Below are 25,894 nucleotides of genomic sequence, written 5' to 3' on the forward strand. Positions count from 1 at the left end.
TGGGGGTAGGCGAGGGGCGGTAGAGATGTTCCTTGTAAAACCTCTAAATTCGTGCAGGGACCTGTTTTGGGTGGGGTGAACCCGCTGCAGGGGTGTGACACCTGGGACAGGGACAGTGCAGAGAGGAGGCGGCGGATGGGCTGTCACTGGACGCGGCACTTTAATCTCTTCCCTTTTTTGGTACTAATTACCCCCGCACGTTAATAGGCAATTTGCGCTGAGGTGTGAAGCGTAGGCCGCCCACCTGAAGAGCTGCTGGGCACATCTCCCTGACGCCGAGCTGCACGGCACGTTTCCCCGCAGCTTGAGCAAGGCAGCCCCGGCTGTACTGTGCCCTGACCTTCGGTCTCGCTCAGCCTTTGCGAAGCTGTTTCCTGAGGAGCGGTCGCAGAGGGCCGCCGCCTGCCGCCTTCCCCCTTCCCGCGTTTCGGCTTTGGAGATCACACATAGAACGGATTGGACGGGATCTCAAAGACCACCTCGTTCCAGCCTCCCAGGGAGGCCTCCCACCGGTTGCTCCAAGCCCCACCTTGAACACTTCTTAAGAGAGGGCACCCATAGCTTCCCTACGCAAGCTGTTACTGTGAGCCTCGCCGTCACTTGCTTGCCGGGGACTCCCGTGCGGCACACACCGCTAGGGTGAAGGCCGTACCCCCGGGCCACCTGAGCACGGACCACCCCTCCTACTCTTCCCTCTTGGGTGCCGTCCCCTCTTGGGTATTTCCCTTCCACTCCCCCCAGGGGCGCGGTCTCGGCCGCCCTTGGTGGGCAGGGGAAGAGAGGAGGAGGAGCGAGGGAGGAGGGCCGCGCATGCGCCCTGCCGCCGGCGGCCCCGGGCACCCCTTGCGAGCGTATGTGCGCGCGCGGCGGCGGCGGCGGCAGCAGCGGGGCGGAGCGCGAGGGTCGCTCCCGTGTGGCAGCCAGCGCGCGAGGGGCTGGGAGGTCGCCGGCCTCGGGAAAGGCTCGCGCTCCGGCCGCCGCCGCCACCGCCATCACCGCCGCCATGTCCGCCATCATCGAGCAGGAGTTCCAGGAGATCGATGCCACCAACGACTGGCAGGCGCGTTATCTGGTGAGCGAGGGAGAAAAGAGGGGAGATTCTCTCCGACCGCGCGCCTGCCGGAGGGCGGCGGGGGTGGGAACGGAGGGAGGGCCGCTGCCAGCTCGTAGCTCCCGTTGCCGGTACGTGCGCCGCCTCAGCGGGGAGCGGAAGTCGCTGGGCCCACGACTCGTTTTCAGGTGCACGCAGCGAGACTGCGGGCAGGCGCCGCGCATGCTGCCTGCGTTAAGGGTGCGGGCGATGGCGGGGGGAGAGGGGAAAGCTACTGCGCAGGCGCTGTGCTGCCTCTTCTCCCTCCGCTGCGCCTGCGCCGGCTCTGCGGTGGCAGCCCCGGTCCCCTCAGCCCCGGTGCTGGAGGCGAGGTGGTTTAGACATAGAGGGCTCAATCGAGTGGCCGGAGCTGAGCCGGTCGAGGGTGTTTTCCCCGCCGTTTCCTGGCGGAGTGTAAAGTTATAAGCGATAATATCGGTCGGCTCCGGGGGTGGCGGCGGCGGCTCTGCCGCTGAAACCGCTGCTCTGCGGTTTGTCAGGCACCCGCTCACCCCTCGGCTGCCGCTGCACGGTTATCTATCACAATATACGCTGCCTTGACTTTTTTTTCTTCAGAAAACGTGCGATTGCTAACTTGTAATACTAGTCTCTGGGTCAGTGTCGTGACTTCACACATAATACTTCCTATACGAGAGCAGTTATTGGAGCCTATGCGTATTTTACAGTATTTTTTCTGTAAAGAGGAAGAAACCAACCCAAAATTAAAGGTCCCTCTGCTAACTTGAGGGTTTTTTTTTCCTCTGCAAAATTAGCCAGGTATTTGATTTACATATAGTTCGTCTATTATGGAACTGAACAGTGGTTTAAATTTAACAGAGAATAGCAGAAATAAACTGTTGGTGAGATAAAAGAGTAAAGAAAAAAATCTGCAATCAGATGGAGTTAGAAAATACAGTAGAAAAGTACATGCATGTTACATCTAGTATATCCAGACTGAACAAGATAGCTTTCCCAGGTCATTTTAGTATTAAAAATTACACTTGGAGAAATAAACTAAAGAGAAAACTATATATTGAGCTCTGATAAGCTTTATAGTTGCATTTCCTAATTTACAGCTATGCTGTAAAATATTTTAAAATAAAGTTATTTTGTATTAGAATCTTATGTTTTCCTGATTCTGTAGATTTTGCAAACTCAGCGCTTTTTTTTGTTCTTAACACATTTGTTTTATATTAAAACCAGAGAATACAGATTTGCTTAAAAGCAGAAAGAGAAAAGAGCAGATGTCTTTGAATAACACAAACTTGTAGAAGGTATTCCAATTGTTGACTACTTGTTTAATTTTTGTTTAGGTAAGTATTTTCCCATGATAGTCTTGTATAAGAAACATATATTCTTTCTCTGAGAAGATACAGTTTCTCTGAAACAACTTGTGTATTAGGGCTTTTTTTTTTCATTCTTTCTGAGAGCTGTTTTGTATATTTACCCTTCAGTTCTATGAACTTGCCAAGACTTGTGGTAAAATTCTGTGATGCTTTGAATATTTATGCTGACTCCTGGAGTGCCTATCCAGTCTTAATTAATGACTGAATAAATAACACTGCTATTCTTTTATTTCAAAGCAAGTTTTTCCAGTGTTATATTTATTACTTTACATCTGACATCTGGTTTGTTTCTCCAGTTTGCGATAGCTGGATTGCATACTGGGTAAACTGAACTGGGTTTTTCTATTTTAAGAACCAGTCATCAAACTTCCTTAGGTTTGATTCTTTTTTGCAAGTTCCCCCACCCTTGTCACTGTGGTAATGTTCTGTTTAATGTTGGGGTTTTTTACGAAATGACAGGTGTATTACTGTGCACAGAGGATGCCAGTGCTTTTTAAAAACACATTATGGTGAATCCTGTTCTGAAGAAATACAAGATTTATATTTCATAGGAACTTGGTTGTGACTGTTTGCCAGATAATTTTTTTCAATGTGCATGTGGTTGATCCTCCTATAGACAGGAGAAGACAGGTTCTAGTGTGCTGTATCAAAATAAGAAGCTGATTGTCTAATAGGTCAAGATATTTTTGTATAGAAATGTAGAGCATTGGTGCTTGACAGTTGCTGCTCCACATTGTGGTTTAGATTCTTTACAGGTTGGCACACCATAATGTCACACACCAGATGGTGAAAAATGGAGCTTCCTTCTGTACGTTAGATTCCACTGCAGACATTTTTGTCTGTTTTCTGGGAATATACTGACTATTTAAAAATTTTTAGAAGACAAAGAAGATAGTGGAAACATGGAGAAGACCAAAGAATGCTTTGTTGTGAATGGAAATCTAAATGCTCTTTGGGACATAATCATGACCTGTAGCATTAGCATCTAAAAACAAAAGAATTCAAAATAGAGTATTGTTCATTTTATATCTTATGTTGTCTGCTAAAATTGCATCAGTACAGAGATCTAAAGGCATAGTTCAATGCATTGGAGGCTGCTCATCAACAGCACTTTAGCTGTGTTTTCAGTTGTCTACGTAAGGTAATTCTGTATATTTTAGTGAAGTGAGAGATTCACATTTAGGCAAGAAAATTAATAAAACTTAATGTTTAGAGGGTGTGAGCAGTATGCTACTTAAAATGGCATGTAAATTAGTATGGTTTAATATCTTCGAAATGCAGGTTATTGAAAGGTTTATAATAATGCTTATAATAAAGCAGGCTGTGACTTCACATTGATATTTATGAGTCTAGAACTGTCCATTCATATTGGGTCATGTTTAACTACAACAGCTATATGGGTTGAACTGTTAAACCACCAAGAATATAATTTTGTGGCTGCTAGCAGTGGCCATAAAATCATTAGTTAGTTCAGGTACCTATGTGGTGATTTGTGTAGCTAGGTAGTATAAAGGAACTAGGATTATACTGTTGGTACTTATGTTCATGTCTTACTGCTGTAGAAGGTAACATGCTAGTCTGAGGTAAACTGTAAACATAATAAATACCTGGGTTTTTTTGTTTTTTCTTTGTTTCTGCTACATCAGTTGCTTACCAAATTGTGCTTATATTAGTTTGGTGGTGTTAACCAAGTGTGGGAGGACCTAAATGGCAACAGCTTGGCCAAGAGCGGGGACTCATTTTCCTAGTGAAAATAACACTGGGTGTATTAAAGGTTAGAAAATGTTGACTGTTAATACCCTTGACTAATGAATAAGCTTGAAAATCTTACAAGACAACGTGTAGAACTATAATCAGCTTGCTGGCTATAAGCAAATGGCATTTTTTGTCTTTTAAAGGAAATTCGGCATAAATCCAGTGACTACCCTCATAGAGTTGCAAAATATCCAGAAAACAGAAACCGAAATAGATACAGGGATGTTAGTCCGTGTAAGTACCTTTTCTTTTTCACTTTACCTAGTTTACTTTAAAATACTGGAGCTAATAAATCATGGTCATTGTATGTTACCTATTTTGCTTATTTCAGTAGCTATGTATCCTATGATAAATGTGTTTTTTATAATGTACACAAATGTGTTTAACAGAAGGGAGAAAAGTTTGCAGGTTAAATTCTCTGCTGAATGGTGAATGAGAGATGATTGCAGATAATGGTTATTATTATATAGGTAAATGTAAGCTGCAGAGTAGTATTTTATAGATATTTTCTCATAAAGAAATTATTTGTTTAATATTGCTTTATGTGTTGTTAAAAAAAATCGGCATCTCCTGAGCACAGAAATTAAGTTAATGAGCCTTGATTAACAGAGTTTCCTTCTGTGCTAAGTGATTTCTGCACATTTATGATTATCCTCACAAATGCCACTTGGTTCCTACTGTTGGTCCAGAAAATAAATGGGAGTTTGTTACTTTTGTCTGCTTGAAGAGTGTATGAATGAAGTTGTTGCATTTTCTCAGGGCAAGTAAATCTGTTATGGAATGGTTTGTATTTTACTGACTGCCATTAAACAGCCTCTGTGACATGATGATCATGCTTCTCAGCTGAAGATAGGCTTTTGTTTCTTTTTTACTAGCTTTCTTGCTACTGAAGTGCTGTGGACTTTTTTAACAGCGTTGACTTTCACAGTGATTTTGGATTACACTTTCTAAAAGGGCAAAAGATTACCAGTATGTAGTTATTGCTGGAGAAAGCTCTTGTAAATAACTTTGAAAAGGACTAGGTAAAAAAACCTTAATGACAACCTTAATTTGTCTAAAAAATTTTGAAGTTGGAACTGGTTAAATGTTTGTGTGTTCTTCAGTATGAAATTTCCCAGAGCACTTCAGGCTCACAAAACCTTGTTACTGTATCTAGAATTTTTGAAAGGTTGCTGGTATATTGGGGCTTTTTGTTTAAGAGCCTAATCTGAATACTGATTGTAAAATTTGGAGAAGTGCCGAACTCCTTATTTCTAGTTGAAAGTTGTGGTAACAGCATGTGCAGATCAGTCACTTCTCAAAATGACACAGAAAGGGTCTCTGATTGAGTCACACTGGTCAGATGAAGTGCTGCATGCTGCTGGCTAGACGGCTGCCAGAATGCTCACTTGCACAGTGTGCTAGCACCACATGGGTCTTGTCTGGCTTAATGCTGAGTCTCTATACTGCACTCTGATAAAAATTGAACAAAGCCTTCCTGCTGTGTCTGCATGGCATGCTTCAGTATGGCCTGTTTGAGAAATGTACAGCTGTGAAAAAGATACCTCAAGTTAGCCAAGGCTTGCTAACTTCTGCTCTGTGCTCAGCAAAGGCAGCTGGGCCTCTGGTGGATCTCTGTTGATCTATGCAGAGTTACTTAATGTGTCCCCAGGCTGGTGTCCTGATACAGCACAGCATCGTACCAGTGGTAAGGTAGATAATGTTTTATTCACTCGCTATTTCATACCTAAATTTGGTGTCAGGGTTGTAAGAAGACACGGTAAGAAGACAACTTTGAGCCAGGGAGACCTGAGTTGTACAGGATACTGGACCCAGGAAGACAGCTTATCATAGAATCATAGAATCATAGAATTAGCCGGGTTGGAAGGGACCTCAGAGATCATCTAGTCCAACCCTTGACCCACCGGAGCAGTTGCTAGACCATGGCACTGAGTGCCACATCCAGTCTTTTTTTAAATGTCTCCAGGGACGGAGAATCTACCACCTCACCGGGCAGTCCATTCCATAGCCTAATCACCCTCTCCGTGAAGAAATTCTTTCTAATATCTAATCTAAACCTCCCCTGGCACAACTTAAGACTGTGTCCTCTTGTCTTGTTGGAGGTCATCTGTGAAAAGAGTCCAGCTCCCACCTCGCTACAGCCTCCTTTCAGGTAGTTGTAGACAGCAATGAGGTCTCCCCTGAGCCTCCTCTTCTTCAGGCTGAACAGCCCCAGCTCTCTCAGCCTCTCCCCATAGGGCCTGTGCTCGAGTCCCTTCACCAGCCTGGTTGCCCTCCTTTGGACCTGTTCCAGGACCTCTACATCCTTCTTAAACTGAGGGGCCCAGAACTGGACACAGGACTCGAGCTGTGGCCTCACCAGCGCTGAGTACAGGGGAAGAATCACCTCCCTGGACCTGCTGGTGACGCTGTTTCTGATACAGGCCAGGATGCCATTGGCCTTCTTGGCCACCTGGGCACACTGCTGGCTCATGTTCAGTTTCTTGTTAATGCAGACTCCCAGGTCCCTTTCTGCCTGGCTGCTCTCAGCCACTCTGTCCCCAGCCTGTAGCGCTGCATGGGGTTGTTGTGGCCAAAGTGCAGGACCCGGCACTTGGCCTTGTTGAACCTCATCCCGTTGGAATCGGCCCAGCTCTCCAGTCTGTCCAGGTCCCGTGGCAGAGGCTGTGTTCTTACATTTACCGTCTCTTTCATCCATGGATTTGATTTCTTAAGCACTGTTGCAAAGAGAATGGCAGATTACCTTCAGTGTGTTTGTGGTTTTTTTTTCTTTTTAAAGAGTGTTTCTAAAATAAAGAAAAAGGCATTGTGCTATTTAAGTGGCATTTAATAATGCCTGCAATAGTATCTTAGAGGCATGAGTTGTATCCATCTCCTGTAGTTTTTTGGAACTCAGAATTTTCCTTAATCGCGGTATGACAGAGAAGAACACCAAACAGTGCTCTCTGTCTTGATCATGGCAAAAACTGCTTCTGGAATGCTTGTTTAACCAGAAGGAAAGTAATTGTGTGACTGTATTAATTCCTGGACCTTGTGCAGGGGCAAAGAGACTGATAAAATCTACTCTTGAAGAAGTAGTTTGGCTCCATAATAGGTATTAAAGTCATTATATGCTAGTTGACATGAACTCTAACATGGTGACTGAACTATTTGTGAGGCATGTCTCAGAAGGTTTGAATTGGGCCACCAAGATAGTCTGCAGAGTCTAGGAGGAAGAGTGTATGAGGAGAACAGAGCAAAATGCTGTGTTTAAGCCAATTCCCATTGAATATTATGTGTGTGTTTTCAAATATGTTGACAAATAATCGTTTCTGTCATAGTATTGAGAGTTGAGAAGAGAAAGGAGACCTGGAAGAGAATATACAATAAATAACAGTCCAAGATAGCAGTACCTAAATTTCAAAGCAGAGGTAAAAGCTGTGTGGTTTGGTCACACTCAGCACATTTAATCACAGTGTGTGTATGCAAGGAACTGGCTTTGCAGAAGTGCAAGACAACTCAGTCTTACACAATCTTAACATCTTGCTCCTTCACTTTGCAAATTTTATTGCTCTATGACAGTGTTTGAATGAAAAATGGTTGATTATAGTCAAAAGCCATCAGAAATAGCAGTTAAACTTTTGAGATCTAACTACTTAGACATACTGTAAGACATAATTTGAAGAAAGTGCTTTATGTCCATAGCAGTGAGAAAATTATTTGTTAATCTAGGTAATGGCTGAATTAATCTAAAATCTGAGGTGGTATATCTGCATGAGGAAGTGCAAAGCTTATTTTTTTTATATAAAAGATGTCAGTTACATGTGCAGGAAAAATGTTTGGGTTAGTTTTCCTCATTTCAACCAGTGCACAACAGGCACACTGAAACCAATTTATCTTGCATACATTTCTAGGTAAAAGTTGATTTCTGCTAGTTGTGGAAGGTTCATAATTTTTGCCCATTACAGCTGAGTTTCACATTGTCTCCAGTTCCATAAATATTTTTCTAAGTGTCCAGTTCTGTTGGATAAAAAGCTATGTGTATAAGTTTGGTTGGGCAAAAGCCCTCAAGACTTACTGCCCAGCCAAAATAAATAGCAGTCTAGCAGTTTGGTATTAGTCTAGAATAAGGAGAGGAATATTTTGGCTGTATAGTAGTATTGAAACAGGAAGTTAATCTGAAATAGGTTTGGTTTGACAGCCAGTCGTTTCCTGATGGTGAAACAGTTTCTCAGAAAACATTGTTAAGAGGAAAATAAGTAGTGAGGTTATTATTCTTTATTGATAACTTGAATGAAACTCTTTAAGATTTCTGTTAATACTTTCCTCCTGAATCTTACCCTTAGTCAATATCAGAGTAGTCTAGTGTCTCAGATTGACTGTAAACACTTCTAGAGATCTGCTTACTGTGCTCTCAGATTTAGAGGCAAGAAGGAAATCCCCTCAGCAAAATTGCCAGGATTTCTTTTTTGCTTTTGGTGGGTAGATGGGAGTAGGGCTATGTTTTTTTTTATCTTTAGCCTGCCTTTGTAAGGTGGTGCGAATCTCAGGTTCTTAGGTCATCTGAACATTTTTGCCTGATTGATCATGTTGCTGGTGGATGGGTTTAAGAGGTAGTGACTCCTTTTTTTTATTTCTTCCTGTGGCTGTTAGTAGACTTTGTGCTGGACCTTTCAACCATTGGCTTACAGTAGTCATAGATTACATATCAGAAAAGAGGTGCATGAACAATATTGTGCTTTACAGGGAACTGAGCTGGATCAGATGTGGATGATCTTGCACATAGTGCTGATTAATTATAATTTCAGTAATGTTCTCTGTCTCAAGTTCAAAGTGCATGTGCTGAGAACAGGGAGATTTCTGTGCAAAATAAGCTCACTGCATTTCTTATTGTCTGTATTAGAAGCTGACATTGGCGATTTTTTTATTATGTTATCTAATGATTCTTTAAAACATCTTGTTACCAGAAACATGATATAAATAAACTCACTGTGCTACTTTTGGAGTTGTTTCTTTCCGTGGGGTTGGGAAAGGGGGAAATTTAATAGCACATAGTGTTCTAAGCTTAAGTGTACCTCAGGTTTTTTTCACAAGCCTTAAAAGTGTAAGGATCTTGTGCAGTACTAATGCATGTGTTTCAATACGAATATATTTCAGTTATGAGCTTGGCCGTGACTAATACAAAGGCATTGTCTATAACCAGTGACAGGGTAGGAAAAAATCACTTTTCCTTTCCTTTGCTTTAAAGTACCTCTGAAACCTGAGACTTTATAGGTCTAGTGACAGAGCACTGTAATTTGAATAATTTAGTAGCTCAGATACGCTGGATTTAGATTAGTGAAATGAAGAGAATTTGTTGGTAGGCAGGAAAGGGTCACACTGGGTCATTGGGATGACTTAGGGCTACACGTTTTATTTCTGACTTCCTTTAATCCACTAAGTAGCATTTCACCCTCTTTCCTTAATAGTTCTATATTTGGGAAGACGGAGACATCTCTTGGATAAAAGATAATTTTTTAAGTTGTACAGTGTGGTGTCACTTCTCAAAACACAGTTGTTTTCAAATAAAAACCTTTCATTAGCCAATTACAAGGACTGCATGATGTAAAATGCCAAGCATTTCACATCTCTGTTTTAACTTGAAATGCCGTTTTCTTTTTAGTGGGGAGTGAGCAAATTGATGTGTACTGTGAAGTCTTGGTCTTATTTGAGACATTGGGAGTGTTGTCAGGGACATCAGTAAGGACAGGGTTTCACTTTAAGTGGCTAATAAGAGTTTGCTTATCTCGAGCAGCATGGTTCTGAGTGTAGATTTGTTACTGCAGGAGACAGAATGAGAAGCATTTTTAAGATTTCCACTTCCTTTTCAGTCTGCATAGTTGGTTGAAATAGGGGAATTAACACTTTAGAAAATGAGTACTATATTTTTAGCTGTTGTGTGTATGGCAACGTTTAAGATAAAATAAGATTTAAGATAGGCTTATCATTCATGTAAATCTATAGTACTTGGTTACTGAAAATAACATACATATGGGAATATGTTACAGCTAACTTTCTCTCTAAAGTTTGCTTGCTTCATTTAATTCAGAAGAGCAAGCTGATGCTTGAATGAGGTTTCTGGGTCATTGTGTTCTTTAGGAACCTTTTCCCTCGAAAGAGGGGAAATCAATATATTCTGGTGGCTTTCTTTGTCCTGTGGAGTGTATGCCAGTGTATTTGTAGGATCATCTGATTTAGCTGGGGAGGAGGAAGGAGACTGTGTGTAACTAGGGACTTAAAAAAATAAACAATCATCCTCGAGAATTTTCTTTTTCATGTTTACAAAGAAGACTTTATAAGAAGGAAAAAATAAGGCTGAAAATGTGTGTGAGGATTACAGTAGGAAACCTCCTTAAGGCCTGGGCAGTTACCTCTCCCTGGCAGCAATGCAGCAGCTGCTGCTGGGTGATTAAACTGTTAACAGGGTTTGCTTGCGTCATCTTTCCGAGAACACTGGTACCGGTATGTGTGATTTACTATAACAAGATCTGAAGTTTTTTCCTGTTGGCAAATGACATGTAATATTTACAAAGGTCTTTGGTTTCTCTCCAGTAGAAACATTTCAGATAAAGTGATACATGAAGAGAAGAAGTAACGCTTCCCTAGTCAGACAAAATAATACAAAGTGTAATATTTTACCTTTAAATACATGTGTCTTAATTTCACTGTCTTGGCTTTCACAATATTTTCTTCATACAGACTTTTATTATTATATATTGTTTTATGAGTCCTGAAAGTCAAGATGGTATTGTCTTACAGATGGAATTCTAATGAAAACAGGCTAAACCAGGAACTCCTCATACTTCAGTAATAAAAAAAAGTTTTCATCATATTTCTGTTCATGTTGGTGTGTGTCAGCATATAAAAGCTAAAAGCATATAGCAGCTAAAGGATGACAGCACCAAATCTCAGTTAATTTTTTCTTTTTTTTTCACTGTTGATTTCGTTCATTGAGTCCATCAAGATCATTGCCAATAGCAGATTGACAAGATACAGTATAAAAGTAGATCAAGACTGAGTAAATGTGCTTTCCCCAGACTTCCAAACGTATGGAAATTATTTATAAAGTTGTATGAGTGATCCATAGAACAAGAGTCTAATTCAGTAAAAATGTTTTGATTCTCATCAGCTTTCTGCCTCTCTGGGGTCATATTCATAGATTTCTTAGATAAACCTTGTGCTGTATATACTGACTGTGAAATAGGGACTTGGCATCTAAGTTCAGCTGTCATAGCTGCACTGAATGTGATACTTGGCAGTTGCTCATGTCAGAACTCACGGATTTTGTGCATTTTTTCAAGATGTCTGTCAAAAGGAAGAAAGCCTTTTGATGCAGTGATGGGAGAGGGAAAAGTGGGCTGACATCAGTCTACATGCTGAATGAATTTTATGGGTTAGATGAGGTGAATGTAGGTTAAAAATTGCATTACACCATAATTCATGCTCAGCTCTGTCAATTTCATAATGTAATCTCTTTTTATCTCTTTCTAAAATGTGTTGAAGTTGGTCAAATTAATTTTTCTCTGCTATTTTATTTACTCTTCTAATAAAAAGTTTGTATACGCAGTTGGGCTTTGGGGGGTTTGCAGACAGCAGGATCTAATTTCCTGGCATGCAGTTGAGCACAAATTTAAAACTAAAAATTCTGATTATTTAATACAGTTCTAATAAATAAATGTCTGAAGGATTACTTGCTGTGAACCAGTCTGGTTGCCTAAATTTCTCCTAGAGTGTGATAAGTCAGCTACTTATAGGTTCTAGAAGCAGTCACAGTGACTTTTTATATTATGCAGTATTTTAGTATGGCAGTCGGATAATCTTTCTGAAATTAATGTTACAGTTTTAAACAGAGCCCTTTGCATGTCTCTGCTATAAATAAGAGAATCTTTTGCCTTCTCTTTGGAATTGAGAGAGACTGGAACATGTAATTAGGTTAGGCTTAATTTAATCAGAAGACTTGTTAAATAGGTACATTTTTACGTGTGCCCCTTCTTTGTTATTTTTAATTTGTACAATATTAAACAATAAGTTACAGGGGAAGTGAAATTCATCACTTTAATTATAGAAAGTAGATCTTTTTTGTGTGTGTGTGTGTGTGTGTGTTAAGCTTTCTGTGAGCACTGCCTGTTGTGGGTTCTGCTACTATTGTATTATGGAAATGGAGCTGTTGGGGGATGGCTGTGAGCACCTTTTGGCATGTGAGGAAGGGTTGTTTTGTGTGGTTGTTTTTTGAACAAAACTGGGTATTCCAGTTTTCTGAGCAACTTTTATTAATAGTTGCCTGAAATTACTCTGTTGGAGAACTGAAGAGAGAACAAGACAGGCAGTTATCCAACTACATGAGAAGTTGGTTCCATGTATATTTGTAGTTTGCCATTTGCTTGTCAGACATAAACTTGCCTGTTCAGAGTATTCATCAAGATGGACACATCATTAATTCTTAGTTTTCTTTGAATTTTAGATGATCATAGTCGTGTAAAACTGCAGAACACCGAGAATGACTACATCAATGCCAGCCTAGTGGTCATAGAAGAAGCCCAGAGATATTATATTTTAACACAGGTAACCAGTACCAAGTACTAGGTTGATACAGCATGATATGTTCAGGGAGTTTACTTTCTTGCCTGTCATTTATGCCATTCTGTCAGTAGTTTGTTTAAACTTCGCAGAGGAAGACATTTTCCTGTTTCACACAGTGAACTATTAACTGTGTTCAAGCACTGCTTTGCCCATGCATCTCCCACCTATTTTCTTCTCTTTACTACACAGGGTCCATTACCTAATACATGTTGTCATTTTTGGCTAATGGTATGGCAACAACAAACCAAAGCAGTTGTCATGCTGAACAGAATTGTTGAAAAGGACTCGGTAAGTAATATTAGACCTAATGTTGTAAAGTAAGCCACATCATTGTAATGCAGTGGAACAATGTTTGATAGTTAGGTTAAAAGAGCTAACAGTCTTTCTCACTGGTGTATGGCATAGCATGTAGTTAGTATAACATTTAAGTGATGGAGCTAAGAAACAAATTCTGTTTGTTGGAAACAGTGTTTAATAAATACACGTTCAGAAAGGTGAAAGTAACATGCTGAGAAAGGAGGATGTACAGATAGAAGTAAGATGGAGTTGAAGCACTGTAAGATGCCCTAGAAACACATGGAAGGTGAAAAAAGTTTGAATTCAAGTATCTTTAGATTATTTCTTCTGAATCTAACAGAATAGTATATTTGTTAAATAGTGATCTTAACTGTTTTAAATAATTAAGGTGAGCTGCTGTCCAGCAACTGTCAAACTGGTCTCGTTATTTTTGATTCTTTATAAATGGTGGTATGCATGCAGAATACATGAATTATGTATTATCATGTAGTTTTTCTGCTATTGTGCCTAAAATCACTGTGGATTTTAGTTACAAATGCATGTCATTTGTGGGTTTTGGTTTTTCTTCTGAGTATATTTGCTAGTGAAAAAGATTTGACCAGTCCATTAAAAAGTCGCTTATTTTCTTAGGCAGAAATTTTCCTACAGAGAGCTTGAGTGCAGGGCAAGAGGAATAAAGGATAAGGGATGGTTTTGCATTGCTATTTTAGGTCATTCTTTTGTTTCACTAGAGTCTTCCAGCATTCAGCAAGCCTTGGAAAAACTGAATGTGTTACATCAGTTCTGTAAACGTGCAGATGCGCACGTTAGAAACAGAGGAGGGAAATGTTATTGAAACAGCTGAATGAAGGTCTCTGTTCACTGTTGGGAAATTGAGAGGGGAGAGGTAAATCTCAAAATGTGCTAGCCCTGCTGGGAAAGCAAGCATAAACAGATAAAGCTGAAATGAATAATAGGCATTGAAATAGTTGTAGTAACTTGGCTGTAAATGTAACGGACTGTGAGTCTTATGTAGTGAATAATGGGGTCCCAGAATCTGCTCGTGCAAAGATACTAGGATGCTTAACCAGATTTTTCTTTTTCTTCCTTTTTTTTTTTTTCCTTTAAAAAAAAATATTAATTAGGTGAAGTGTGCACAGTACTGGCCAACAAAAGAAGAGGAAGTGATGACATTCAGTGAAACAGGTTTCCGCGTGAGGCTAGTATCTGAAGACATCAAATCGTATTACACAGTACATCTACTGCAATTAGAAAATATCAACGTAAGCTTTTCTCAGCACATACTCCTGGGCTTCAGTTTATAATGAAAACTGCTTAGCATGTTGTCATTACAGGTTTGAATGAGCTTTTACACTCAAAATTTAGTGCATTTGGATTCTGATAATGTTGAAGATACTTGTATGGAATCTATAAGCAAGTGAGTTAGACCTGAATTGATCTATATATTGAAAGAGAACATCTTCAGCATTTTTGGTTTTCATTTGGCAGTACCTTAACATGCTGAGTTGTAATTGATGGTAGTGGTGATTCTAAAAGGAGCTGGAAGAAATACCCTAAAAAGAGGAACCTAGGAGTTGACATTTCTGATTTCTTTTGAATATCAGAAATTGAACTCCATAATTACTGTGTTTCAAAGGAACTTTAGTTTTCCATATAATTCAGTCCAGCTGTCTTAAGTTTTTGGGGGGAGGGGTGATTACCACCTGTAGATAGGTAACATTATCTCCTCTTGCTTACCTCCCCTTTTGCTCCACAGGACCAACCATCCTTTTCTCTTAAAAATTAAGCACTTTGACAATTTTATCAAGTTAAGCTCAAAAAAATTGTTCCTGGCCTGAGCTTGGGTTGGAATTTGCTGCTTCTGTTTCAGAGCTGAAGACAGGATTGAAGAGCTTGTCTGTTTGTTCCAGCTATGTCTTGTAAGATATTCTCTCTCCCTATAAACCTTGCCTTATATTAAATGAAAGTGCTAGTATGGCAAGTTTTATTCAAGGTTGTCTTTTCAGTGGATTTGGGAAAGGAAAGCTTGAAAAGATGTTCCTTTGCATGTTGTGTTATGCAACTAAACATTGATACCTTTGGTAAAAATTAATTAAATTTATAGTAATTGTTAATGCTACTTTGAGATAATGTTTGTTAATTCAAAACCTCCCTCCTGAGATCAACATGATAAAACATGGCATGTTGTTCCTTGGTCCATTCAATGTGAGAAGGTCTTTGTGAAATTTTGTCCTGACTTGAAGAATTTCTATTTAGTTGTTTTTTTTATTGATGGCAAAGGACAGATGACTAGTGCTTGCAGGCTAGTGCCTGAGAAAAATTTTAGAAATGCTGAGGCAAGTTTTCCTAATTACCAAAAAGGCTTCTTTGTGGAATTATCTGGCTGATGTTGGCCCCTAATCTTAAACCTCCTGTTTTCAAAGGATGCAATTTTCATGATAGATGTATGTTTGGACATAATGTTAGCTGGAAAATGTAGAAAACCCTTGAGGAGCAGCAGAATGTTAGAGCTAGTAAGCACTTAAATTTCTAATTTTGCTTTGGACTGGTAGTGCAGGCCCATCAGCACTATACAGAGTTTCTTGTATGTAATGTAATTTCATTTCAGTGTATGGTGCTGAGTTTTTATTTTCATCACCTAGCACTCCTATAAGGCTCCACAAATATTAATAAAGAAAAATTATTTTTTTTTGCATAACAGCTACGAGGAGAAGAAATTGGTTACTCAGACAGAAAAAATACATCGTTTCTAAAATAACACTGAAAACATTAACTGCAACCTTCTGTAGGAATTTTATAATTAAAAAACTCATGGGAACTGAATATTCACAGTCATTTGAAACATGATCTTAAGTATGTTTATACAAGCTGTTCTGGAGGGGACTCTGGTGGAAGCAGAGTAGTAAGACATTTGGCTGCTTAGAATATAAGATAATGTACAAACAATATATACTCTTAATTCCAAGAGTACTTCCTTGAAAACAGAGAACTAGAATTGTTTATAAGGCAACCATTCTGAACTCAAGTAAATCTGTGTTACCATAACAAATCTCTAATACATAAGCAAAATGCATACCTGTAGGGTGCTTGTTTAATGTTTTTAACAATGAGGCAACCTCTGAATATTTGGTTCTGATGTTTGGTTTGTTTTGTTAAAGATTAGTTGCAAGTACAGGTGGAGTTTGGGTGGGTAATATTTGTTTTTTAGTATTAGGTCAAGGCATTTGGTGGTTTGATTTGTTTGTGCCTTTTCCAGGCAAAGATTTGGTTTTGCTGTTGTGGCTTGTCTAGTCCAACAGAGCTTTGGAGAGGAGATGGTGTTTATTGGTATATTTCAAAAAGTTTTGAAAATATTTCTTAAGGTGCCTTGTGTGCTTATTGTTGAATTTTCTTAATTTTTGAATGGCCCACTCTGCATTTTAGAATATAGAAATTTGAAGCTGCCTTTCCACTGTGGTTCATTGCATATCTATCCTCCATCATTTTGTTGGTGTCAATTGTTAGGTCTTCTGAAAGTTGACTGCTTTCTGCTGTAATTTCTCAGTTACAGCATTCTCCTTGAGGAAAGACTGAGTGTGGTGGCTTCCACATACCATTGTCTCTTTGGAAGATAAGTGTAGAAGGAAAACACTGGGTTAATGTTAAAAATTCATAATCATTTATCTGTGAAGCTATTGCATGTCTGTGATTTGAAGGGAAATCTCCCAGGATAATGGAGAAGTGATAGTTAGGTGTTTATGAGAGCCTTTTGGTAAATCTGAAAAATACACTTTTTGGATGGAGTTGCTAGGTTTTGTGACAATATTATGGGAGAGTGGTTAGATACCAACAGCTAACTTCTGGAAGACTTCACCTTGTGTTGAATATATGTTTTTGTGTTATTCTGTATTGCTGCTTTTAGCTGTCATTGTCATGAGTATAAATACTGGTCTTCAGAGAAAGAAAACTTGTGTTTTCAGTCATTTCTGATATGGCAGAAGGATATCCTGGAGAGGGATAGTGTTACCATAATGAATGCTTGTAATCAGCCCCCCCCTTGCAGAATTCAGAGAATCTATGTAAGGGTAAATGAGCACCAGTACTTGAGGGGAACTGGCTGAGTGAGGAAACAGAGCAATGGAAAGGATTTTAAATTGCTGGAGGAAGCTTGATGAACATATCCCAGGCTGGGTTCCTAGTGAAGCAGCTGAAAGAGAGCTTTGCAAAGAAAATACTTGTAGGAGAAAAAGGACTGGAAAAAAAAATCACTAGATTTGATATGACACTCATGGTGTAATACTTAAGACAGTGGTCCATTAATGAACCCCAAGTGGAATCTTAAGTCCTCTGCAAACATCAGGTATATGGAAAAACCTGTCAGCAAATGGATTCTTAACTTTCTACCAAGCTTCTGTGTGGCTATTGCTGTCAGATTAAGGTGACCCAAGACTGCTTGGTGGCCCTCACTGCCTGAACCTGTGGATAAACCAGGAAGTGCCAGTGCAGTTCAGGAAGATCAGATTTGCTTTGCTGCTAGTTTCCAATGTCCAAAAATTTAATGTACTGAGAAGATAGTTGCTTGTGGAGGCAAGCAGTCTAATGGCAGGCAATGTTCTGGGATCTTGCTGTGTCTTTGTGTATGGGTGTGTGTAACTCTGACAGTGTTTTGAAGGGATTTCTGAAACATTGCATACACTTCCTTTTGAACTTGTAGGTTGTCCTTGTATCACTTTGAAAGAGTGCAGGAGGTTTAATTTTGGTCTTTTTGACCACAGAAATAAGACAGGTGTTAAGAAAGGTACTGGTGTCTTAGCAGGAAAGGAGAAGCCCTGTTCACTTAAATGTCAAGTCTTTTGCAGATTCAGTGGGCATAGCTGTTACTATGTTGACTTATGGGATGTTTGAGGCCTATTTGGCCCACACTGTCCTCGTTATCATTTTTATGCATGTTTAAAAACATTTTGCCAGGCATTGGAATGAACAAACAAAGAGGTTAAAGTTGATTTAATACTTTGAATTTCAGTGTTTAGAAGCATGGCTTTTTATTTTTGTCATCAAATTAGTTGTTAATGTACTTAAGGCATGGTTGTTAAATACAGGACCACTGTGTGTTTCTATGTGTGTTCTATGCCTTTGTATGTTAGACCATTTCAGTAGCCCTTAAACTGTGAGATGAAGGCTTTTATAGAGTGTGTAGAATCTGACAGATCACCACTTTTCTATCCCCACCTTTTAACTTGACAGTGAAAGTGTAAAATTCCTGTGATCATTTTGGTATTATTTTATTCATATTCATACTGAATGACCTGAAGTTATTCTAAGATTTTTGTACCCTTTTGAGTGATTGGATAGTTACTTTAAAAAGGTTATGACAAGGCTTGTTTTATCTGAGTTAGTCTAATGACATTACATTACTTTTTTGCTCAAGTCCATGTGTAGACATCTGCTTGTAACCTGGAGCATGGCTTGTGGTTTGATCATCCTTTGATTATGCTGTTAGTGTTGCCAGCAGTCAGTGGAGAACTGTGCAGTGTGGTGGTATCTTTCTGAGTTTCAGTTGTAGCTGTGTAGGTTATTTACTAAAAGCTTATCCTAACAGTTCATGAAACTTCTGATAGAAGGGTTTGACTCATTTTCTTGAAAAGTTTTTTGTTTAAAAGATGTCCCATCATTATTTAGGGTTTTATAAAATTAATTTTCTTTTTTGTTAACTAGTCTTAGGGAACAAATGTTGTAGGAACATGCTGAAGTTACCATTGAATAAGCTGGTTACCAGTTACCATGCAGAAGTGTGTTCCCAGTGTGTAACATACATAAAATTTTATATTGCTACCTGAGTTTTGAAGTACAGCTTTTTCCTTTATAAAAGTATCTAGTTTCTGATAACAGTTTTAGTAAAATCAGTTGTTCTTTGAGTTTCTGTCCATTAACAGTTGTGACTCTTCAGCAAGCCAAACCTTTTCTCATTCTAGTCCTGTATCACTTCATGTAAGTGGTAGCTGTGGTGCATGGCTCAGTGACAGGGGGGAGTTCTTTAAGAAAGAGTGGTATGGATACATACACAAATGTCAGCTTTACAGCTTGACTGCCAGGCACCACTTGGAAGAGCCATTCCATTTAAGAGAGAAAATGGGGGATGTTTGGAATATTCAAATGGCGTTTGGCTGTACAATTAGAAACTGCAACTTCAAAGAAGACAAGCCAGTTCAGTGCTCTGAAAGGACTTAGGGAAAAAGGTGAAGTGATTAGGTATCTTTAAAATTAGTGATAGAAAACTGTGGGATGGATGTAGCTGTCATACAGTATGGGAAGGGAGAAAAAAGTCATTCTGTGGCTTGGAACTGTATGAGATGTATGACAACACTGTTTAATACTTCCTTTAGAGATACAGATTATCAGATTAGTGTATAAGCAGGGTGATGCTTGTCCATGTGCTTGAAGCACTACTCATTTATCTTCCTGTTTTTTTTTTTTAAGAATGCTTACTGCTTGTTACAGTATGAGTTTAGGGGAAAAAAAATCCACAGATCACCTATGTTTTCTACAGATAAGGGCATTTTTGCCTTCTTGAGGTGTAAGGGAGGATTTAATCTAGAATGCTATTTAAGAATCTTGAGGGGCAGTGGGAGAGTATCAATTACCACTTCAAAGGATCATGTAGATTCACAAGAAACAACTTTAACATTTTTTTCACCTAATATGTGCATTTAGTTAATCTCTCTAGCTTTCCTCTTACTTATGTTATAAATTGAGTTAGCTTTCTTAGAAATAGAGGAAATTGCTGAAGAGTGTTATCTTTAAAATTTTGTGATTTCTAGATTTCTTATGAAAATGTATCTTCTTCATGGTTTTTAAATAATTGGATCATTTCAGTTGAGTAGTGAGTTAACTCACTAGTTGAAAAACTAGGTGCAAAAGACCAATAAGATGTTGAAACTGCAAACTTTTTTTTAATGCTTCAGACAAATAAGAACGGGAAATCCCAGTGTGTTTATATAATTCAGGCCTTGGTAGATTTTTTTTTTCCCCCTTTGAAATCTTACTGCCTACTCATTTTTCCAATGTGTTGGATCAGACTCTGTTGTCCTCATTAAGTTCTTAGCCAAAAGACAGACTATTCCTGGAAGATTGTTGTACATTTCAGAGTGACTTGAGTCATGTTAATATCCACTGTTCCTGTGAATGTATTGGCAGTCTTTCAGTATCAGGCATTGAAGGCAAAGAACGAAATGGGAGAGTATATTTGTTACTGTGGTAACCATGAAATGGACTATTTTAGTTTCACAAAGGCATTTCATAAGTTGTCCCTCATAGGAAGCTCAAACAGACTGAGGAGGAGATGAACAAAATAATTGATTTGAATTTCATAGCTGTATTTTACTGTTTCTGAGAAATAGCTTTTCCGGGAATACATTGATACTTTAAATCATCTTGTGTTCCAACTTTGTGGAGGTTTATATAGGTTTCAGTCTATGTGGAAAATAAGATTGTCTGAAGCGAGTTTGGTAAACAAATATAAATTCATCATTGAAGCTTTTCAGATATATACATTCTTGCTGTCTTGCAGTGCTTGCAATACTTGTGGTTAGTTGGTTGTGTTAGGAGAGGAGCTGCATGGTTCTATAACAACTGCATGGTTTTGAAACCCTTTCTTACAAAGAATGAGTATTTCAATCAGAAGTCTTGTTAGACACCCTGCTATATGAGTTCTTCAAGGCTTTTACCATAGAACTTATGCTCCTCTCAGTAGTGCAGTTTGTGTAAAGAGGATGCTAATACCTCTTGATATTAGAACTTGCTCTGAGGAAGAGTGGAGAGTGCTTACAATGCTGACAGGTATTTTTTTCTGTTTTGTTAATGTTAGCTGTCTAATAACTGCTGTTAGTCATTAAGCTGCATTAGTGGTAGAAAAAGAATAATATTTTTTGGCGAGTAATAAAGCAAACCAAATATAATATGGGAAGGTTGAAAAGAAATAAAAAATTTGTATGGTAATAATGGCAAAGGGGAAAACTACCAACTTGGATGAAAAACTGCTTTGGGTTGCATTGTTGGTTGTCATCCAACTTTTAGCAAGTTAGTTATTGGATTGTCTGTCTAAGTGGGAGGTTTCAAATAGAAAATATCTATTGATTTAGACTGGGGAGGTGTGTGCCAGCTGAAGCAGAATACTTTCTAGTTGTATTGTTTATTTGTTTTCTAGAGTGGTGAGTCCAGGACAATCTTTCATTTTCACTATACCACATGGCCAGACTTTGGAGTTCCTGAGTCCCCAGCTTCATTCCTGAACTTCCTGTTTAAAGTCAGAGAGTCTGGTTCCCTGAGTCCTGAACACGGACCTGCAGTAGTTCACTGCAGTGCAGGAATAGGACGCTCCGGCACATTTTCATTAGTAGACACTTGTCTTGTTCTGGTGAGTCATTGTTTTCTGTCACCTTTTGTCCTGACACCCTGCCTGTCTTTCCAATATGAGCTTTTTGATCAGAAGGCTTTAAAAAGCATTTAACTTACTGACATGCCATCGAAAAAGACATGATAATTATTGCAGAGTGTAACAGAGGATAGTGCAGCCCTGTCTGGTAGCCAGTTGCAGTACCACATGGATGAGTAGGGTTTTTTGTATCCTTGGTGGACTGTGTCATCTGTAATTGCTCATGACTTGAGTGAACTTTAAATCTTAAATAATATTTAATTTTTTTTGTTGTTGCATCTTAGCATCCAGACACAGACTTTTTGTCTTTGCCTGTGCTTGGTAGTGAGGAGAAGTATGATACCAGGGCCAGGGGAAATAGAATTACACTTAAATTATACGACACTTAGATTCTGGTTTGGTCTTCTCAATTTTTAAATTTTTTTCTTCGATTTTTCTTTTTTTCTGAATTTTTAAAAGCGAAAGTCTATAGTTTGAAACACGTATATTTTAATATTAAATGAATTAAAATTATCATTGACGTGCAGATCTGTAGTTGAAAATGCCCCATGAATGTAGTATGGGAATAAGTGTGTGCAGTCCTCTGGCTAGGGATTCTGCTTTAACTAAGGAAACTTCTGCCACACTCAGTCATTCTAAACTGCTGTTCCAATTGAGAGCAATAAAAAATGTTGCTTTATGGTTCTGATTCTTACAGTCTATTTCAAAGTACAAATACATAACTGAATAAAATTAAGCATATCTAAATTTTCTTATTTTAAGGCTTGATATGAGGGTACTGATTCATTTGGTTAATACGTGATAATTTTTTTCCATAATAAGCTTTCATTAGTTGGTTAACTTTTTTCCCTGTAAAAACAGCTTAAGAAAAAAAATGAGATGTTAATTTCACATACAGCTCATAGAAATGTAATATGAAGAAATTAATTTTTAGATTTTGACTCATTTTTACTTGCAGGTTTTTTTATTTTTAATATGTTGCCTTTGTCAGTAGCAGTGATACTTTCAATGTAACTTTCTTTACAGATGGAGAAAAAAGACCCATTTTCTGTAGATATTAAGAAGGTATTATTGGATATGAGAAAATATCGAATGGGACTTATACAGACTCCTGATCAACTAAGATTTTCATACATGGCTGTAATAGAAGGAGCAAAATTTATTATGGGAGATTCAACTATACAGGTAAATGTTTAGCTCTGTGTATTTAGACATAAACAGTAGACTGCTAACAGTAGTTAAGAATAAGCTTCAAACTATATTTTAAAACATGTAACTGTGGGTTTTAAATAATGTGCCTTTTCAGTAGATGCTTGGAAGGTATTAGAGGGTTTCTGATCAGCACCTTCTGTCAATTAGTCTTTTACTTCTGTGTATGTGTCCCCTCTTAAATATAAAAATAACTAATGCTTATTAAAAAAAAAGTTAAATCGGTATCCTCAGTACTGAAAAGCAAAAAGTAGTGCCCAGTATCATGTTGAAAAACAGTTTCTTGATCTTTGCTTTATATTTTCCTTAGAATAAGATTGCTTGATGCTACAGATCAGGTGCGTTAGTACGTTTGCTTTTAAAATTATTTTCATAGCTTTTAAAATTTGTGTTACAGCTAGAAGAAGCTAGCCAAGTACTGACTGAGGTTGATTTTTGTCAGCGTGGCTTGCAGATTTAAGAGTAGCCCCTTTCCATTATATGTGAAAAAATGTGGCAGTCTGGTGAAGTTCCTACTGACTGGGAAAGGGGAAAAGTAAAGGTTAAAAGGTAAAAGTTCCTCAGGTTTTAAAAAGAAAAAAACCAAACAAGACCAAGGAACGACAGGCCATTCAGTCTCACCTCTGTGTCTGGCAAGGTCATGGACCTGATCCCCCTGGAAACTGTGTTAAGGCACATGGAAAATATGGAGATAATGTGTTTATAATTTGCCAAAGGCAAGTGGTGTCTGACAAATTTGGTGGCCTTCTTTGGTGGGTTACAGAGCTGGGGAATAAAGGAAGAGCAGCTGCCAAGTCATCTACTTGGACTTGAGCAAAGCACTTGACACAGCCCCATTTAGCATCCTTGTCTCTAAATTGGAGAGACATGGACTGGGTGGATGGACCACGTGGCAGGTAAGGAATTGGCTGTATTGGCACTCAAAAATTTGCAGTCAATGGCTTGATGCCTAAGTGGAGATCAGTGATGAGTGGCATTCCTCAGGGACTGGTATTGGGACCAGTGCTTTTTCATATCTTTGTTGGTGACATGGATGATGGAATTGAGTGTGCTCTGAGCAAGTTTGCTGATGACACCAAGTCGTGCGGTGTGGTTGGAGGAAAGGGAGGCCATCCAGAGGGACCTTGGCAGGCTCAGAAAGTGGGTCCATGCCAACCCCATGAAGTTCAGAGGTTCTGCACTTGGGGCAATCTCAAGCACAAATGCAGGCTGGGTGGAGAATGGACTGAGTAGAGCAGCCCTAAGGAGAAGGACTTGTTGGGGTGTTGGTTGATGTAAAGCTCAACATGAGCTGGCAATGTGTGCTTGCAGCCCAGAAAGCAAACTCTACCCTGGGCTGCATCAAAAGAAGTGTGGCCAGCAGGTCAAGGGAGGTGATTCTCCCCCTCTACTTCTTTTCTGGTGAGACCCCACATGCAGTACTGTGTTCAGTTTGGAGTCCCCAAAATAATAAGGACATGGAGGTGTTGCAGCTAGTCCAGAGGAAAGTCACAGAGATGATCAGAGGGCTGGAGCATCTCTTCTGTGAGGTCAGTCTGAGAGAGCTGAGGTTGTTCAGCCTGCAGAAGCCTCCAGGGAGACCTTACTGTGTCCTTCCAGTACCTGAAGGGGCCTACGGGAAAGCTGGGGAGGGATTTTTTACAAGGGATTGTAGTGATTGGGTGAGTGGAGGGTTTCAAGCTGAGAAAGGGAAGATATAGATTAGTCATTAGTGGGAGGTTTCCCTGCCCATGGCAGGGAGGGGTTGAACTAGATGACCTTCACAATCCCTTTTATCTCAAACTAGTCTATGAAAATAATTGAAGTGGAAAGATTGAAGTTTTCATTTCTATAAAATTCCTTTGTGATAAAGGGAAGTTAATATTGCTTCAGCAATGTAGTATGATAGGTTACAGGACAGTGTAGGGATGTAGGACAGGAGAAGGAAATTAAAAAGTTCTGAACAGTGCAGGACTATACACGACAAGTTGCTTCCATGTTGTGGAGCCTTCAAAGTAGCATCATCCTGGAGAAGTATGAGAAAACATCACTGCTGGAGAAGGTGCATCTTTACCCAACCTTATTTCTTTATCTATCAGTTTGTTGAGGTTTTTTTGATCTATTAGTTCTTTTAATCTATTTCTGTGACTGTTCTGTTGGAAGACATCTTGGGCAAAGAAGGCCTTCAGTGTTAGGGGAATATTTGAAATATGTTTTTCTTGCTTACAGAAACGGTGGAAGGAGCTCTCTAAAGAGGACCAAGCGCCAAGTTCTGAGCAGTCTCCTCCACATCCAACCAAAATAACCACAGAGAAGTACAATGGGAACAGCATAGGCCTGGAGAACAAAGATCAAATGGAGAAAAATAATACTGACCTGTCCACTAAAGTTCAAGATATCACAGATGAAAACATTGAAAGGTGGGCAAAATGAAGAAACTGCTTAGAAGGAAGATATCCTCTCTTAAAAGATTGAATTACTGTATGCCTTTCTGATCATAAGATACCTTTGAGATGTTTCTTCAAAGGGAAAGGACAGGTGGTATTGGACTGTCTGATTTAATTATTTTTTAAAATACAGCTTCAATTATTCCTTGTGATAAGATTTTACTATTTAAAGGTGAAGAGAAGAAAAATAGATGTCTCTAGTTGAAGCAGCTAAACCTCATGCTTGAAAGTCTTTTCCTATAGACTGACATGAACTCCAATTTTATAGTGTGAATTTGGTCCTAGAAGTCCCCAACATAATTTGATACTGTAACTTAAATACTGTGCTAACTTCTGTTTGAAAAAATGTACTTCAGAAACACTAAATTTTTATCACCTGACACTTTCTGTATGGGTACTGATACCGTATCATTGTAGCCATATATAACCATGTTAATTCATGTTAAATTCAGCACTGTTGATATATTTCTGTGGTTTAACTGTCATGGAAATTTATCAAATTTCTCTGCCTCACAAGTACTAATGCCTCAGCTGTGAGCTGTTGTATTGGGAACTGCTATCTGAATTGCTGTGCCTTGAGGCACTGTCTCACTTGGGCCTTCCCAGGTGAGGGTAGAGTGTGGATCTGTAGCCAGGCACCAGAAACTGGGCTGGGTTGTGCTGAACTGTGCAGCACATGGAGGCATCGGTGTCTGTCCCACAGGGCTGCAGTCTGAGACAAGATGCAGCAGTTCACTGTAGATAGTCTGGAATTCTGAAACAA

The 25,894-nt window shown here is 39.2% G+C and overlaps 1 protein-coding gene across 4 annotated transcripts in view; it reads left to right on the forward strand.

Moving 5' to 3' along the window:
* Positions 1-694: 694 nt before the first annotated feature.
* Positions 695-25,894, forward strand: part of PTPN2 (protein tyrosine phosphatase non-receptor type 2) — a 32,150-nt gene continuing 6,950 nt past the window's right edge. The window contains exons 1-8 of one of the 4 annotated variants that reach the window (XM_071737112.1): positions 708-1,072; positions 4,335-4,425; positions 12,671-12,771; positions 12,979-13,077; positions 14,211-14,348; positions 21,269-21,478; positions 22,523-22,681; positions 24,914-25,104. In XM_071737112.1, coding sequence (XP_071593213.1) covers positions 854-1,072; positions 4,335-4,425; positions 12,671-12,771; positions 12,979-13,077; positions 14,211-14,348; positions 21,269-21,478; positions 22,523-22,681; positions 24,914-25,104 — 1,208 coding nt within the window. In that variant the 5' untranslated portion in view covers positions 708-853. Of the gene's footprint in view, positions 1,073-4,334; positions 4,426-12,670; positions 12,772-12,978; positions 13,078-14,210; positions 14,349-21,268; positions 21,479-22,522; positions 22,682-24,913; positions 25,105-25,894 lie in introns of all 4 variants that reach the window. The other 3 variants (XM_071737114.1, XM_071737113.1, XM_071737115.1) reach the window with 3 other exon arrangements.

The sequence above is a fragment of the Heliangelus exortis genome, chromosome 2, assembly GCF_036169615.1.
Source record: "Heliangelus exortis chromosome 2, bHelExo1.hap1, whole genome shotgun sequence".
NCBI classification, from domain to species: Eukaryota; Metazoa; Chordata; class Aves; order Apodiformes; family Trochilidae; genus Heliangelus; species Heliangelus exortis.